This window comes from Ictidomys tridecemlineatus, chromosome 12 (genome assembly GCF_052094955.1).
Source record: "Ictidomys tridecemlineatus isolate mIctTri1 chromosome 12, mIctTri1.hap1, whole genome shotgun sequence".
Taxonomy (NCBI): domain Eukaryota; kingdom Metazoa; phylum Chordata; class Mammalia; order Rodentia; family Sciuridae; genus Ictidomys; species Ictidomys tridecemlineatus.
Window position 1 is genome coordinate 92,363,292 of NC_135488.1, and position 19,177 is coordinate 92,382,468.

At 33.5% G+C, this 19,177-nt stretch overlaps 1 protein-coding gene across 4 annotated transcripts in view; it reads left to right on the plus strand.

Moving 5' to 3' along the window:
- Prkd3 (protein kinase D3) overlaps window positions 1-19,177 on the plus strand; it is a 69,512-nt gene that overhangs the window by 20,042 nt on the left and 30,293 nt on the right. For all 4 annotated transcript variants that reach the window (XM_078029381.1, XM_078029379.1, XM_078029382.1 and 1 more), the window contains 5 exons: window positions 4,531-4,669; window positions 6,324-6,455; window positions 7,650-7,807; window positions 14,178-14,370; window positions 16,859-16,936. In XM_078029381.1, coding sequence (XP_077885507.1) covers window positions 4,531-4,669; window positions 6,324-6,455; window positions 7,650-7,807; window positions 14,178-14,370; window positions 16,859-16,936 — 700 coding nt within the window. The remainder of the gene's footprint in view (window positions 1-4,530; window positions 4,670-6,323; window positions 6,456-7,649; window positions 7,808-14,177; window positions 14,371-16,858; window positions 16,937-19,177) is intronic.

Sequence of the window (19,177 nt, forward strand, 5' to 3'; positions counted from 1 at the left end):
GGAAAAGAAAACCTGAGCATCTTTTCAAGTTTTAAGCTCCACAGGTGGTTCTGATGTGTAACCAGAGTTAAGGCATTGTTTTACGTATTTATTCATGCTTGAAAGAACTAATTTCTGAATTTGTAAAAATTATGAACAATATCCCTGTATATCCATTTCATTGGCAGATTGTTTTGTTTATTTTGCATAATTGTTTAGACTTTTTAAAGTGTGTTCTCATTGTTTATTTCCTGTTTCTTCTTTTTAGATGTTTATCTTTAATATATTCATGCTTCCAGACTTCTAATATTTTTAAACCTTGGCCACAATGTTTCCCTCATGTTCAGTGACAGTATTTAATCTTTTGTTGTTTTTTTTTTCCAAGCTACATTTTCTATTATCATTTAGTTCTGACCCTTGCTTTCAGATAATATTACCAAACACACCTAAATCTCTTATCAGCCATACCATTAAATTATAATCTCGAGTAGCAAAAATCCATTTATTTTAGGCTAGTTATTACAACTTTTCCCCTCAGAATTCTTAATTTGTCAATTTTATAGGTGAGTATATTATGAAAGTATTTACTAGCCTAGAAAATGACTTTATTCTTTATTACCACCAATAGCTTTCCAGCCTCTGATGTATAAATTTTTATTTTAAATAAATATTTGTTATACTTTCTGTAATTTTTTAACTTACTCTTGCATCTCTTAATACCAATTTCTTCTTGTTGTTATTCATTAGGTCATATGTCTGTTAAGAAGGTTATGTTTGTTTTTTGTCCAAGCTGTAAATTTATTTTAATATTGTTTTCCTTCTTTCATTGGTATGTTTATTAAATTCAGTTCTTTATTACCATTCTTTAGGACTTCTGCTTTGATCAAATCAGCATTAATGATCCATATGTTTTGTTAAAGAGAGAAGTATTCTTCATCTCTTTTCATTTTGTATTATATAATCCAGACTCTGATTTTTATTTCCCATACATTAGTTTCATTCTTTGTTTCAGGAGATTGCTCTGGTCTCTTCTATTTCAGTTTATTTACACAATGCTATAAGCATTATTTTTTTTAGGTAACAGATTTGTTCATATTATTGCTTTGATCTGAGTCTCTCCCTCTTGGATACAGAATAATATGAACCACCAGTATTTATTGATCATAGTGCTATCAAGAAATTTAATTTTGACAAGAACTCTATAAAGCCACACTACTATGTTATCCCCATTTTATAAACAAGAAACTGATAAAGGGAGGTTTCATAGCTGATCTAAGTTTCTGTAGTTAGTAAGTAGCAGAGCTTGAACTAACTCTGTCAACGCCAAGGTTTTTAGTATAGTCCGTCAGGCCTGTGTGTATATTTGTGCTATTTCTGCCCTGTTCTTCCCTACCTCATTCTTCAGTCTCATGGCTACACTTCACCTTGTTCCATTTACCTTGTACTTTCTCAACAATGACACTTACATGTTTACCTTTATCTTATGGAACCCATGCATGCCCCCACCAGCTTCTTTAACTACAGTTCTGTTTAAATATCATTCTGTATCCTTTACTGTACTTTCCCAGTTATTTATTTGCTTTTATTTCTATGATTTTGTTTTTATTTCATTTTCATCATTAACTTAACCATGTGGTATAATATTTGTGTTTATTTCCTACTAGATTGTAATCTCCTAGAAGATAGTATCTTTTTTTTCTGTTTATACATTATGGGGCAAATACCTTGCAGTTAGCAGACTTACAAGAAATATGACTTTTAAAATTCAGCTTCATTCATACAAATATTTTATCAGAAGCTAGACATGGTAGTACATGTTTTTAATCCCAGTTGTGAAACTGGAGCAGGAGGATTGTAAATTCCAAGCTGGCGTAAATAACTGATCAAGACCCTGTTTCAAAATTAAAAAAAAAAAACAGGGATAGGAATGTAGCTTAGTGATAGAGCACACCCACCAGTATTTAAAAATAAAAAAATCCAATTATTTTGTTAGAGAGTTTATTTTTATAAGGATGAAATGTGGATTTTTTTTTATTCACTGTGAAAAATTGTTGGAACTAAGTTATGAAGATATTCTCTAATTAAAATTTTAACATTTTTAAATTATTTTAAATTTTAAATATCAGTTACCCTTCCATATAGGGTATATTTAAAATAATATTTAAAATAATAATTTCCTGAGTCTGTATTTTTATTGTTATCTTTCCAGCTGAGAATTATTATAGTGTTAAATATTTTAAAGCATATTATGAATTTTTATAAATCCTATTGGGCAACTCAAATTATTGAAAATAGAATTAGTTTTATAAAAATCTAAATATTTCTATTTTTTCCTATTATTTAACAGGTTCAAAAAATACTAATAATCTCCCAACTTTCTAATGAAGTTCTTGTTTTCAGTTTTTTAAATTTTAACTTTAAAAAATAAAAGATTTGAGAACTCTTGAGAGAGAGATATAAAAGATTTTTCTAATGGGAAAATTAAAGTCAGAAAACAAGAGGAAGGTAGGTTGCTTCTGCATCTAAAAACACCTGCCATAGATCCTAGACTGGTAAAGTAGACTACAAATATGGCTTGTTTTTTTCTAGTAGGCAAAGTAAACACAAAAACATCACTGATTATATATCATCCAAGTTGCTCATACAAAACTAACCAGGGAACTTTTGTTTCATGGGTCCTCACAAAGCAGGGCTATTGTATGAAGTAGTAAACTCTATCACCAACAACATCCCTAAAGTAAATGCATTTATAGTTTTATGTGATTTCTTTCAGGCCATTCAACATAGGCCTGATAAGGCCTGACACACTGTATAGTTTATTAAAAAATATTTTGTGAGGAGCTAAAATAAGTTATGAATGTTCATAATTCTTGAGACCTGAAGAATTTTCTAGAGCAGCATATCCCAAGACCCTAGTAGGTTTGAAGATGATCTCATTTTTAAAAAATGATTGGGAAATTAAACATGGTTATTTTGTAAGGCCAGTATTTAAAATCCTCTCTTAACCTCAAACTATTTACTATTAAAAATATTAGTCATACATCTTCATATTTTAGGCCACATACAAATCCCCAAAGTGTCTTGGCACTATATTGACAAAATGGAGAAGCCTTAAAATGATACAGATAGGGCATGTGTGAACAAATCTGCAATTCTCCTGCTCTGGCCAAAGGTGTTTTTTTGTTGTTGTTGTTGTTTGTTTTAAAGAAAGGTATTGTAAATGATGCATTTGTAATTACAGTGAGTAAATATAAATAAGGTATTAAATAAATGCTAGAGACTGTGTGTCTGGCAAAAATATTGGAAATAGCAGTCTTGTGACTATAGTTTGATTATTATTGGTCTTCTAAGCATTGTTCAATACAATGTACTAGGATGGTGGAAGTGTTCTATATCTGTCTTGTTCAGTATGATAACTTGTAGCTAGCATGGCAGTTGAGTGCTTATATATAATGTGGCTTGAGTGAATAAGGAATCAAAATTTTATTTTTACTTAATTCTAATTATTTTACATTTAAATAACTGCTTGTGATTAATAGCTACATTAGGCAACCTTAATAGACACCTGAGATAAGCAGCTTATAAAGAAAAGGTTTGGTTTGGCTCACAGTTTCAAAGGTTCCACTTGCTTTCAGTGAAGAAACACATAATAGTAGAAGCATGAACAGAATAGAACTGTTCACCTCATGAGGGAGCAAAAGACAGTTAAAAAAAAAAAAAAAGACCAGGGTCCCACAGTCCCTTCAGGGAACAATGACATAAAAACCTTCCAGTAACCCTACTTACCACTTAATTGCTCCATGATCTCCTAATAGCACCACCCCAAGGTGCCAAGCCTGTAACACATAAATCTTTGGTGAGGACTTAAGATCCAAACTATAGTAGTAAATATAGAAGCTATATATCAGACAATGCAGTTCTAGAGAATGTGAAAAACTACTTGTCTTTCAAGCTATATAATAATAAAGTATGAGTTCAAGATTATATTCTTCATCAGCAATATAAAAATTCTCTATTTCAAAGAGGTGTGGGGCTGGGGATGTAGCTCAGTGGCAGAGCATTTATCCAGCATGTAGGAGGCATTGGGTTCAATCCCCAGCATGACACAAAACAAACAAACAAAAAAAGTGCTTTCATTCAAAGAGATTTTGTCTTTTAAGATAATCAGTTGGGGCTGGGGATGTGGCTTAGGCAATAGCTGGATCACCTGGCATGCGTGCAGCCCAGGTTCGATCCTCAGCACCACATACAAACAAAGATGTTGTGTCTGCCGAGAACTGAAAAATAAATATTAAAAAAAAAATTCTCTCTCTCTCTCCCTCTCCTCTTTCTTAAAAAAAAAAAGATAATCAGTGACTATTTATAAATTTACTTTTCTATTTTTGAATTTTAACCACAAATCTTGAATGTGGCTTTTTTTGGATATCAATAAAATTGCTATCAAATAGTGTTAAGCTAAAACACTATTAAAAATTCTCTTATAACTTTGAGACATTTACTTATAAAAACAGAAAGTTATGAGTATATTGATATAGGACTATTTTCCCACAGTTTCCAGAGTGTGGATTCTTTGGCATGTATGATAAAATTCTTCTCTTTCGCCATGACATGAACTCAGAAAATATTTTGCAGCTGATTACCTCAGCAGATGAAATACATGAAGGAGATCTAGTAGAAGTTGTTCTTTCAGGTAAGTAAATAACTCCTTTTATTTTGTTCTTTTTTATTTTAATTTTTGCAAAGAGCTTTATTTTCTGCATTAAATGCTATGTTCAGTTACATTTGGTCCTGGTACTATATGGTTGCTTACTTCTTTCCTCTATAAAATAGTCATTATTATGTAATTTTACTTTTAGGAAGATTACTTACTACTTTCACAGATGAAAAAAAGTAGGAAAATGAACTGCAAATTACTTGTGTTTTACTAAATTAATGGAATTGTCAGTTGAACTGACAAAGAAATATGTTCTTTTTTTATCTGAATCAAATAAATAAAACAATATTAAAATTTTGTTTTCTTTTTCCATTTTATAAACAGTTTAGATGAGGGAAATTGAGATTCAGAAAAGAGAATCGGAAAAAAAATATTAAAGATATGAAAGAGGAAATAACAGTACTGGTTTCCTTGGCTTAAAAAAAATGCTTCTTCCTAGTAGGGACTGAATTAGAGAAAATTATATTCCATGATTGTATAATTATGTGTCAAAATGAACCCTAATATTATATATAACTAAAATGAACTAATAATATCAGAAAAATTCATCTTCTCATTTTGTTCCCAATGGGCATTTTCCTCTTTACCTTATTTGCTTTTGCCATTCCTTGTTCTTTAACTCCATTTTTAGTCTCATCAACAGTTTATGGGCAAGATTGTTAGTGACATATGTAAAGGGAGAAAGAGTGTCATAATTATGCACATAATAGGTCTGTGATACTTTTTGTTTGACAAGAAAGGAAGACTCATAGAAAAAGCAAATAAACTTGCCACCTAAGAATTCAGAGTCCTGCTACCACGTTTCCTTCACCCCAAACTCATCTTTGAGCCTATTCTTTAGAGCCTCTCTGACCAACATCACCTTTCTTTATTAGTTCCTACTCCTTTTATATTTCTGTTCTTCTCATTCATCTAGCCCCTCCCCATCACTCTTCTAAACTACAACCCCAAACTATATATATATATATATATATATACACTTTCCATTCCTTGTCTTTTTCACTCATGAGGGGCTTCCACTCCTTGCCTTCCCTGCAAGTCATGCTCACATCCATTCCTTCTTTGTTATGGACCAGTCGGAATAAAACCACAAGGATGTATAGTAATTATACTTGCAGGTTTGTTCTTTTGTTCACTGAGAGGAAAGGAGTCTCTCTCTCTCTTAATCACTAAGACTATGGAGAACAAACAGAATGTATCATGGGATCCTAAATCAGAACTCTTTTCCAACAGAAATTTGTGATAAATTGAGGTTAAGTTCCACAGTATTTTCATTTTAATTTTAGTGTTTTTTTCCCCGGTGTATTGGAAGCTAAACAATTTTTAATTAGTTAAAATAGATCTAACAACTGTTTATTGTCTTGTCATTATGTGAAAATGCTTGTGGACCAAATAATCTGCATATAGACCTCCAAGTTGAGTTGGAGTTCAAAATTTGAAGCCAGTGGACTTTCTAAACAAGTTTAAAATTCACAGTATAGAATGTGGAAAATAATTTAATTTTATGGTCAAATGAAAGTTTTAGAGAAATGGTGATTCTGTTTCAACATAAATGTACATGGTGAGCATTTCTGATCTCCTTGTAATTACAAATGCAAAGTTTATTTTAATACTTCTCTTTTTTTAAAAGCTTTGGCCACAGTAGAAGACTTCCAGATTCGACCACATACTCTCTATGTACATTCTTACAAAGCTCCTACTTTTTGTGATTATTGTGGTGAGATGCTCTGGGGATTGGTACGTCAGGGACTAAAATGTGAAGGTATGTGGTTTAAAATTTTTCATATTTGCATTTTTTATTATTAAAGAAAAAACAAGTCATAGTTGGATCTAGTAGTAACCAGGGTTTAGAATTGCAAAGATTAGCTGGGTGCAGTGATTTGGGAGGCTTCAGCAAGAGGGTCACAAGTTCAAGGCCAATCTCAACAACTTAGGCCCCAAGCAACTTAATGAGATCCTATCTTGAAATAAAAAATAAAAAGGGCTGGGGATGTAGCTCAGTGGTAAAATACCCCAGGTTCAATCCCCAGTACTGAGAAGGGGGAAAAAAAAAAAAAAAGGATTGCAGAGATTATAAGATTCTGTTCCTACTTCTGCCACCTACACATTTTTATTCGTAGGCAATTTACTAGACCTGAGGATTGATTTCTCTGTAAAAATATATTCAACCCCACTGGTTTCATGAATGGTTCAAATAAGGTAATATAGATAAAACATTTGGCACAAAATGTGGCTCAGTAAATATTAACCTCCTTACTTAAAAGTTTTTAGAATTGCTAGGGGATAGGCTGCAGATGTACATTTTTTACAAAGAAGCAGTCTTTTAGTATGTAGGGTCAATAAACTTTTTTGTAATAGCCAGAGAGTAAATATTTTAGGTTCTGCAGAGCATGTGGTGTCTCTGGTGACTTAATTCTGTTGTTGTAGTGTGAAACAAACCATAGACAATACATAAACAAATAGCATGGCTGTGTTCCAGTAAAAGTTGTATTTTTGAACACTGATATTTGAGTTTCATACGGTTTTCTCATCAAAGGAAAGATTTGATACATGACCACAGTTTGCTGCTGGCCACTGTATTAAGCTGTGGCTCTCAAACTTTACCAGGCATCATAAAACACTTAGGTAGGCCCCCTCCTGAGTTTCTAATGAAATAAATCAGAGGTGAAACCAGTAATTTACATTTCTAACAAATTCCAAGGTGATTGCCTTTGGGATTGCACTTCAGGATCTACTACTTTAAAGCTAACTTAACCTTTCTAAATAAACCTTTCTGCATGTTTCCTGTTCTTGAATTTGTTACCTTCTACTTAGCCTGTCATCTGAATTCTTAATCAGGGTAGATATTGTTGACAGAGGAAATAAGTTAAATAAAAGAAGTGATAGTTTTTTATGTGTCACATGTAAGCAGTAAAGTTTTTTTGATCTTACATTTTACCTTTTAAAATATATTTAGGTTGTGGACTAAATTATCACAAACGGTGTGCCTTCAAGATACCAAATAACTGTAGTGGAGTAAGAAAGAGACGGCTATCGAATGTATCTCTACCAGGACCTGGCCTCTCAGTTCCAAGACCCCTACAGCCTGAGTGTATAGCCCTTCTCAGTGAAGAGGTATGTATTCTAAGGAAATAGAAGGAGGTTTTGCTAGTTATTCCTAATGCTTCCACAGGGTATGACATCATTCTAGAATATAACTTATATAATTAAATATAGTAATATTCCTACACTTAAGAAGTTTAAAATGTAATAATGAAGACAAATCTTACCAGTAGGAATAAATTGGATTTTGTGTACCTAAGGATTGCATTATTTTATCAATTGGGCCATTGCATTAGCTACTAGCCAGTATCCTGGCTCCTGGTCTCCATACTTAACTTTCCATCTCATATAAAACAGCCAGATGAATTTCCCTAATATGCAACTTGATGTTGCTTCCCACTAGAAAACTATTAGTTCGGGAGCTCCAGAAGAACAGAAACAATAATGTGTGTGTGTGTGTGTGTGTGTGTGTGTGTGTGTGTGAGAGAGAGAGAGAGAGAGAGAGAGATTAAAAGAGGGAATTTATTAAATTGACATATACAGTCAGAGGTTTAATAGCCCTACATGGCCATCTGTAGGCTGGAGAGCTGCTCAGTCGAAAAAGCTGAAACCTCAGAGTGTAAGAAGGACCAATAATGAATCCCATTTCAAGGCTACAGGCCCCAAAGTGTCTTGGAGAGTTTCTAGTGCAAGTGCACATTCAAAGGCTGAAGAAGCTGGAATCTGTGATGGCAGCAAAAAAAAGAATCCTCCCCCCTAAAAGAGGATAGTATGCATGTACAAGTTTTCTTCTTCTTCCGCTCTTTGTTAAAGCCAGGACCCCAGCTTATTGGACAATGCACATCCAGGGCAGGTCTTTCCCACTCAGTTCTGTGACCTGCATGTCAGTCATCTTTGGAAACACCCTTCCAGACACACCCAGAAGTAAGCTTTATGGATTTTCTAAACATTTCTCAATCTAGTCAGGTCCATAACCAAGATTAACCATCACAGAAATCTTTATATAATCTATGTTCCTGGCAGTCTACGTTATTCCAACATTTCCTGCACATCCTTGTTCCTCCTAACTTTGTTCTTCATGTCAGTCGTACATAGTTTTTCCAGACCTACCTCAATAGCTACCTTCCTGCCTTTCCCAATTTTCCTTACCTAGAAGTTATTTTATTTTGTGAATGATATCATACTTTTCAAAACTTTCTAATTGTATATATGACATACTACCTAATATCACTTTTGTGTCCTGAAGGAGTTTATTATCTATTTAGAGAAGACAATATTTGTGTCTTTATGTGCCCCTAATGCTCATCACAGTAACTGGTACTTAGTAGATACTCAGTTGATGCGTGAATTAGTGAGTGAATGATTCCATTGAACCTCACATTTTGAGGTATATTCATAAGTCTGTATACACATAAGACAGTGGAGACCCAGAACCTGTCTGAAGTCACAGAGCAAATGAATAAGAGATATTAGAATTAAATCCAGATCTCATTATTTTTAAATCTGTGATTTTTCTCCCTAATGTATTGTGCTTCTCAAAGATAAAGGTCAGAGAAAAAAGAAATAATCCCTTAATCATTTAATAGTACTTGAAATGACTTTCATCCATAGATTGTAATCTTATCATTTAGTTGTTTTATAACCTTTTTGATCTTCAGTATATTAGTGGCAAAATCAAGACTTGGGATATTGTCTTGATGCCCAAGGGGGTTACAAGATTTTGGTATACTGAGATATTGGGGTAAAACCTTCTGATTTTAAAGTAGAAGAAGAATACTGTGGCATAGAGACCAAGAACAAGGAGTTAGGTATAAACATATGGAAAAGCTTGGGTGAAGATTGATAGTAGGAAAGTTGGTGCATCTTATGAACAAGTTCATGGATGCTCAAGTCCTTTATATAAAATGGTATAGTATTTGCATATAACTTTCACACATCCTCTTGTATATATTTTTTCTTCTTCCTCCCCTTTTCCTCCCCTTCTTCCTCCTCTCCTCTGTTGATCTTCCTTTCACTCCTTTATTTTTGATTCGTATTTTCAACATGCACAGAATTGTGAAATTCTCTTTGGTACATTTATATATGCATATACTCATATACTTTAAATCATTTCTAGATTACTTATAATACCTAATATGCTGCAAATGCTGTGTAAATAGGTGTTGTTCTTACTGTTTTGGGAACTTTATTCCTAAGGAAAATAAAAAGTCTGTGTATGTTCAATACAGATTCATCCACCATAGGCAAACTACATTTGTAGTTCAGGGTTGGCTGAATATGTGGATGCCAAACCCATGGGTACAGGAGGCTAACTAGTTAAATTTAAATCTTTTATATTTTATCCTAAAGATGAAAGTTCCTTAAGAAAGTATAAGAAGTAGAGTGACAAGTTTGAATTGGCTTGATTGCTTAGAATATTTTACAACAGGTAAAACTGGTAGAGTGGAAAGTCCTCAAGGTTTTGTTTTGTTGATCTAGTCATGCAGTCTCAGAAAGTTAGATATAAAGTAAAGGAAGAACTCGGGAGGAAAATCACAAGGAAGAAAGATAAGAAGAGAGAATACATTATAGGAACAGAGGAGATAGCTGAACAAAGAGAAGAGCAGAGTGGCTCACATGTGCCAGGCTTTGTGCTAGGAGCTTTACCATGTCTCCTAACCACACTCCTAGGAGCTATAGTCTTGTCCTGATTATATAGGTAGGGAAATGAGAAAGAAAAATTTGTGAGTCACTGAGATATTATTCGTATTAGAAATCTTTGAGTCTAACAAGATGGTTTTTGTTCACATGTAAGAAGGCCGTTTCTGTTATTATATCAGAAGTCAGTCTAAAGAGGAAACAGAGATAGAAGAAGAATAGAAGAAGATATACTATTCATTGAGTTTGGCTAGATTGGGATCACTAAGGTTAAAGAATCCAAAATTGAGTGCTGACGTTTTGAAGATGAGACAGTTAAGTGCTTCTTTATATTCTTGAGGGTATAGAACAGAATGGAAAGAAAATGTTGGATCTAAGTGTATGTGTAAAAGTGGAGATATTTCTTTCACTGAGAAATACTCCAAAGCCAATTAAATATACATAATTGAGGAATTACTGATTTTAAAAATGCTTTTATTTTCTTCATTATTATATACAATATAGTATTGGTAATGTTATATGGTTTTTGTGGACAATTAACTTGGGCAAATGTTAGCTTAAAACTAAACTGGAAATAATCAATTACTTTTAGAAAATTTCTGGCTTTGCATTAATAGGCAAGAAATAACAATTTAAGCAAAATGGTAATTTGTAAATAGGGGACATTAAAACAAGGTAAGAAGAAATTTCACTCATTGTTACTTTAATCTCAATAGTTCCCTGCCCGTGTGTGTGTGTGTGTGTGTGTGTGTGTGTGTGTGTGTGTGTGTGTGTGTGTGTGTGTGTGTGTGAGACACGCTCGCTGCCAGGGATTGGACTTAGGGCTTTGCATATACTCTATCATTTAGCTAAACTTCAAGCCCTGCAGATATTTTCCCAGATAGACCTTATGTGTTTCTTTTTAAGTATCCTGTGTTTGGGATTTTTGTGGTGATCGTGGTGAATTTTTTGTTTGTATGTGGTTTTTTTGTTTTGTGGTGCTAAGGATCAAACCCAGGACTTCACATATGCTAGATAAGCAGCTCTACCTCTGAACTAAATCCTTAGCCCCTTCATAGTCCCATTTTAATCAATTTCTCTTGCTAATCTACCAATGTTCTCTTTCCTTCAAATTCTGATTAAGTCTGCCATACCATTTCTTCCTTAATAGATAAACTGCTGTTACAAGTAGGATTGTATTGGAAACCTGAATATATTTAAAAAAAATTTTTTTAATTGTAGATGAACACAGTATCTTTATTTTATTTATTTTTATGTGGTGCTGAGGATCAAGCCAAGTGCCTCACATGTGCTAGGCAAGTGCTCTACCACTGAGCCAAAACTCCAGCCCCCTCAATATATTGAGATGGGAAATCTGTAGATGGACTAGAATGAAGAACTAAACATAAATTTAGATTCTGATATTACCGCTTACTGGTATTAATCCCTTTGAGCCTATTTTTTCCTATTTAAAATTGAGATAACATAAATAACTTTACCTGGATATAACATATTAGGTAGCTGCTACAACCTTGATCCTCTGAACAGTTCCTGATACACATGGTCTTTACCATGTCCCCAAGACCCTAATCCCAGCAGGACCTGACCAGAAGGCAGTAACTGACCACTGATATGTGTAAAGGTCTGTTATGAAGTTTCTTTTTTACAGGAGTGCCCTTTATGTTTGATCATGGCTGCCTAAATCAGTCTAACTCCACCTTGTGTGTTTTGAACTTGAGATAAATCAAAAGTGGTAGAAGCAGAATCAAGAGAAGCAGAGTATTGAGCCACCATTAGAATAGGGAACCAGGGGTAAGCAGACTTAAAATATCTGTTTCTGGTTCCCTTTGGCTTCTTTCTTAACTTTGCAGAATCCCTGTGGTGTTCCTTTGGCTGAAGGTGTTCCATGCATGGCAGCAGGGAGGAAGGGTGAGCCAGACTAGACACCTTGGACATCTGAAGCATGCAAGTGTGGTTTGGGTTTTAACATTCTTTTTGAACTTTTCCTGAATTAAACAGCTTCATAATTCATTTCAGAAATTTCTCGCTACACATTAGGAAAAAACTATTGATCTGAAATTACATTTGTGTTCCTTTTATAGTGTTCTGCATTCAGTTGTTTTGTTCTGTTCTTTTCCTTTTCTTCTGTGTTTTGCTCATCTTCCTCCTTTTACTTCCTCTTACATTTCTCTGTCTCTTGTTTTTTTCTGACTTCTTTTGCTTCCATTAGTGGAATGTATCAATATAGAATAACTCAACTTTTCTGAGTTATAAATATTCCTATTTACAGAAGACATCCAAACAGTCTCAGGACCTCATTTCTGGCAGAGAAGATACAAGTAGTTACATACAGCATAATCTGTTCATATATCTAGGTGATAGTTAGGTATTTAACTTTGTGCTTGAGAACCTGGGTTATGTTTTATTCAGTTTTGTGTCCCAAATATATAACATGGGGCCTAGCATATAATAATAAGTGAATGTTTGGTGAATGAATGAAATGAGCCACATTGAAATAGCCAACAATTTACTTTATTTCCTTCATATAGAAAGAGCCATAGTTACACCTTACATTACACAAAAATTTCATATTGTTCTTTAATTTTGTTTTTTGTTCACTTGGGAGAAAAAAATCCAAAGAACTTGAAAATATTAAGGAACTACTTAAAGCCTAATTACTAAGGCTAAAGCCATTTTTTTTAAATGCATTTTTTTAGTTGTAGCTGGACACAATACCTTTATTTTATTTATTTTTATGTGGTGCTGAGGATTGAACCCAGCACCTCACACATGCTAGGTGAACACTCTACCGCTCAGCCCTAGTCCCAGCCCCAGCCCCTAAAGCTAAAGCCATTTTAATTATTTTGTACCTGTCATTAATTGTATCATCAAAATGAATTAGACATAAATTTATATATTTTGGTTGAGATATATTTGAAAATCTAAAATTTATTTTAAAATAATTTTGAGACTTCATGTTCAATAATACAATAATAATCTTCAAATTTGTGTACATTTTCTATTATTAAATCCTTAGGGTTTTGTTTTTGTTGTTTGTTTGTTTGGGGTTTGGAGGTTAAACTCAGGGTCACTTAATCACTGAACCACATCTGCAGCCCTTTTTATTTCTTATTTTGAGACAGGATCTCACTCAGTTGCTTAGGGGTCCTCTGAGTTGCTGAGGCTGGCCTCAAACTTGTGATCTTCCTGGCTTAGTCTCCTGGGTGGCTGGAATAACCAGCACGAGCCACCATTTCTGGCTTTGGTCATGTTTTGAATAGATTTGAAAATTAGTTATAAACTAATGTTAAACCGATCATGGTGATACACCCCTATAATTCCATCAGTTTAGAAGGTTGAGGCAGAAGGATCATAATTCAGTGCCAGACTGGGCATCTTAGCAAGACACTGCTTCAAAACAGAAAATGAATAAAAAGAACAGGGAATGTAGCTCAGCATTGGAGCACCCCAAGGTATGATCCTCATTACAACAAAAAAAATAAAATAATTGCATCATGTTAAGGTTTTTGGCTTTTAATTATATGCTGAACGTGCCTGGCAAATAATAGTTAGTCAATGAAAAAATAACATATATCTGAGTGAACACACCTTATTTTCATTTGTTGTTGTTGTTGTTGTTGTTAATGTAATAGCAAGAAAAAGAATCTTTACTTTTCTCCTTCAAGGGTTGATAAACTAAATTTTCCATAGGAAATTGCTGAAATCCACATTTCAGATTATTGACTTTAGCATTGCAAATAATGACTTTTGTGGTTAAGCTGTGCTCCCACACTTTGTTTTTAATATTGACTTATTTATATTTTAGTCACATGTTCACCAAGAACCAAGTAAGAGAATTCCATCTTGGAGTGGTCGCCCAATCTGGATGGAAAAGATGGTAATGTGCAGAGTAAAAGTTCCACACACGTTTGCTGTTCACTCTTACGGCCGCCCCACAATATGTCAGTACTGCAAACGGTTACTGAAGGGTCTCTTTCGCCAAGGAATGCAGTGCAAAGGTAGGATTGAATGTTTTCTTTCAGTAAAATTTCTTTTTTTTTCTTAATAAATATAAAATATTTTTAGTTGTAGATGGACACAATACCTTTATTTTATTTGTCTATTTTTATGTAGTGCAATGGATTGAACCCAGTGCCTCACATATGCTAGGCAAGTGCTCTACTACTGAGCTACTAAAATATTTTTATTTAGAAGAATTTGCTGAAGAAATTGTTCTTCTACTTGTCAGCTTTAAAAAGAAAGGGGTGTGTGTGTGTGTGTGTGTGTGTGTGTGTGTGTGTGTGTGTGTGTAAAAGCATATAAAATATATGTGTCGGGGCTGGGGTTGTGGCTCAGAGGTAGAGCATTCGCCTAGCATGGGTGAGGCACTGGGTTTGATCCTCAGCACCACATAAAAATAAAATAAAGATATTGTGTCCACCTATAACTAAAAACCAAATATTAAAAATATATATATGTGTGTATGTTAACTTTTACCTGCAGTGTTTGTACTACATACCAAACATTGTATGAAAATCATTAGTACTAGCAGTCATTTTCCATTTGTAAATTGCTTAAGATCATATACATAGCTAGTGGAGCTGGGGATGTAACTTACCAGTATAACACTTGCATAACATGCAAAAGGCCCTGAGTTTAGTCCCCACCACCACAATAACAAAAAAAAGTTACATCACTAATACACAGAAAAACAAGAATTTGGCTCTTGTAAGGTAAGTTATGGTTATCTACTAGGTGGTTACCTACTATATGACTCTTTCAGGCATTAGGCTTTCTCTCCTTTTTTTCATACTGGGGATTGAACCCAGGGCTTTGTGCATGTGAGGTAAGTGCTCTACCACTGAGCTGCATCCTCAGAATGATGAGTTTTTAAATAAAGCCTGTTAACTCTGCCACTGGATTATTAGATTAACCTTTTAGGATTCTAGAAGAATAATATTTTGTTCTTATACTGGTTCAGAAAATGTCAAGTTAATATTTCTGAATAGCTGAGCCTTTTCAGTGATCCATATAATTATAATCCAGCAATTCCTGTTTATTATAATATGAATTAATACAGTTAAAAAGGAAAATAGTCATTGTTTTCATTCATTTGAAAAGCTAAGAAAGCAAAAAAAAATGTTAACAATAAAATTATATGGGGTCATTGATCACTCTTCATTTATTCATCCATCTATTTATTTATTCTCTTATTTTCAAATTCCTTTCCTATACAAAAACTTAATGCAGCTTGAAGTCATGTGTAAAATCTAAGCAAGCATAAATAAATTACTTAATAAATGGGTAAGAACATAAAGAAATAAAAATGCCTACAATTAGAACCTATATACTACAAGTGGACCATTTAGCTTTACATTTTCAAAGGGAAAATGGAACTTGTTATTTGCAGAATTTGCAAAGTTTATGAAATTAAAACCTAATATGTTGCTTAAGAGATATACAAGATATTAACATGTATGATTTTTTTACTAGGACCTCTCCTAAAGACTATATTTTACCTAATGTGAAGTTTATTACCCATCAAATTATTAAGTTCATGGCTGTTTTTTTCTATAATCACTTTCAACCTATGCTGCTCATGTGATACATGGGATTTCCTTGACTCACAAGAGTTACAAAGCATTGTAAATCAGGACTCAAATTATTTTTACCCAGTTATTTTTGGTAAATTGATCTCAGAAGCAGTGTTAGACATGGTTACATTAGTGGATCTCAATTTTAATGTTACTTAAAAAAAGCTCATTAGGACACAGATTTCTCAGCCTTACTTCTAAGAATTTACATTTCTAACAAGTTGCCAAATGATGCTGATGCTGAGCTGGGGATCACAATTTGAGAACCACTGAGTTATACAGTCATGTTGAATAGATTATATCTGATTCTATTCTGCAGTGCCATCAACTCTGAGGTTCTTGTAGGCAGAAGAGAACCATTATGTAGAAATGGAGATGTAAGTCCTTTCTTACAGGGCTGTATGTGAAAATCCTTATTAGAATATATTTGGAGTCTCAGTCTCTTTTCTGCATCTGGTACCTTTTAGCATCTGTATCAGGTTTTAATACTCAGAAGATAAAAATATGTATCTGATGTCAGCTTAAAAGACTCTTATAGGAGATTATCAGCTTAAAATACAGGAAATACAGTGATATAAGAGATACAATGCATGTGAGATAAGAGAAGTAAACATGGAGCTGCCAGCACACTTTTGCAGTATTATATTAATGCTACTAGCCCCATTATACAGATGAAGTTCCCTGGTGGAGTTGAGTAACTTGTGGAAGGTTAAATAACTATTAAGATGTGTCATCAGAAGTTAACTAGACCTTTATTGCAAGACTTGAGTTCTTAGTGGAGAAAGATACTATTATTTTAGCAGCAATATCATCATTAGTATTTATATTCCATGTGTGATTTAAGGAAAGTCTAACCATATCTGATATTGCCTATCTACATATAATAATAATAAGCCATATATTTTTATTTTAGATTGTAAATTCAATTGCCATAAACGCTGTGCATCAAAAGTACCAAGAGACTGCCTTGGAGAGGTTACTTTCAATGGAGGTAAAATTATTTTTCTTAATTTCTGTAAAAGAACAGAAAAGATCATGATTCCTTTGTGTATTACCTTTGTGTCAAATTATATTTACATATTTTACTTTATTTTTCTTTTTTAAGGTTTTTTTAGATTTAATAATCAAGCAAACTATAGCGATTAGTGATACTATTCATTCAATAATAATTATACTGTTGGACTGGGGATGTGGCTCAAGCGGTAGTGCACTCGCCTGGCATGTGTGTGGCCTGGGTTCGATCCTCAGCACCACATACAAACAAAGATGTTGTGTACGCCAAAAACTAAAATTAATAAATAAATATTAAAATTCTCTCTCTCTCTCTCTCTCTCTCTCTCTCTTTAAAATAATAATAATAATAATTATACTGTCCCATCTTTCCTCTAGCCACATTCCACTTTGTTGTTTAAAATAGCCAGTAGTGCTACATATCAACTTCCATCTGTAGACATAAGATCTCTTTTAAAACCCTGCTGTTGTCCTTATTCTTGCAAAGTTCCTGTATTTATTAGCTTTTTACTATGTTATACACTGTTCTGAACTCTAGAAATATATTGACATTTAAACATAAGAAGAACAACCCTTTGAGATAAGTACCAAGAAATGAGTAAACAAAGGCACACGACATGAAATAACTTGTCAGAAACACAGCCAATAGTTAGCAGAGTCAGAATTTGGACCCATATGATCATATGATCTGGGTACCTTAGTTCATGTCATTGAAACACTACCCTACTGTCTGTCATTGTGTCGTCATGTCCCCCCCTACCCCTTCTCTTTTCAAGATAATACTAAGCAAAGACATTACCATTTTTTGAATGAAGGAGGAAGGACTCTAAATTTTCAACATATTTTTCCTTTGACAATTTACATGACTATTAAAAATATAATATGTTATTCTGTAGAAAAAAGCATAAGAAATGAAAAATTAAATTACTTGAGAGTTTAACATTTTCTTGTGCTGGGAATGTGGCTTAGTGGTTGTTTGTGTAGTATGTATGAGGCCCTGGTTTCAGTTCCAAGCACCGCAAAATAGAAAAAGAAAATTTGAAAAACAGAGTTTAATGTTTTCTCTTGTGGCATGCTTTCCATTGCTACTGATTGTCTTGGTCTGTTCAGGCTACTATAATAAAATACCAAAAGCTCAGCAGCTTATAAATGACAAAAGTTTTTTTTATAGTTCTAGAAGCTGGGAAGTTCAGGGTGCTGGCAGATTCTATGTCTGGTTAGGGTGTCCATCTCTTGGTCCATAGATGATACCTTTTAGCTGCATCTTTAGATGGTAAATGGGTAAACCAGCTCCATTGGGCCTATTTTATAAGGGCAATATCCCAATTATGAGAGCAGATCTCTTATAATTTAATCATCTCTCAAAGGCCCCACCTCCTTATACCATATTATTCTGGGAGTTAGGATTTCAGCAAATGAATTGTGGGTACAGTCATTTGCACCATAGCTAGGTAATATCACTGACAAAGTAAAGTTGGTTTTATTTTTCAATTAATCTTTATTAATATAGTTTTCTATGACTGAAGTCTTCTAAATTTACAGTTCATTTATTTGCATTTTTGTATCTTTTTTCCTTTGACAAATGGATATGAAATACTATGTATTTTAGTGTGCATTTCTCTGATTACTGTTGAGTTTGAGCATCCTTCAGATGTTTATTTGTTATTTAGAATTTCTTTCCTTGTAAATTGCCTGATCAAATGCTTTGCTATTTTGTTTGTTTATTATAGATTTTCAGAAGTTGTTAATTCTACATACTAATCCTTTTTCGATTATGTATGGTATAAGTAGCTTCTCAGTGACTTTATGTTTTAACAGATTTAAGATGTAATTTGCATACCTTACAATTCATCTAGTGGATACATTCACAGTTACACAGTTGTAACTGTAATATTAGAACATTTTCATCACCCCCAAAATAAATTCCATAACTAGTGGTTCCTGTCCTCTCCTTCCTGTTACCCCTGGCAACCTCTAATCAACTTTTTGCTTTTGTCTTTTTAGACATTTGTATACTTGGAATTACACAATATGTAGTCGTATGAATGGTTTGTTTTACTTAGCATTAATGTTTGCAGGGTTCATCTCTATTGTGGCATCTGTCAATACTTAATTCATTTTTTATATATTTTTAAAAATTTTTAGGTGGACACAATATCTTTATTTTTATGTGGTGCTGAGGATCGAATCCAGTGCCTCATGCATGCTAGGCGAGCACTCT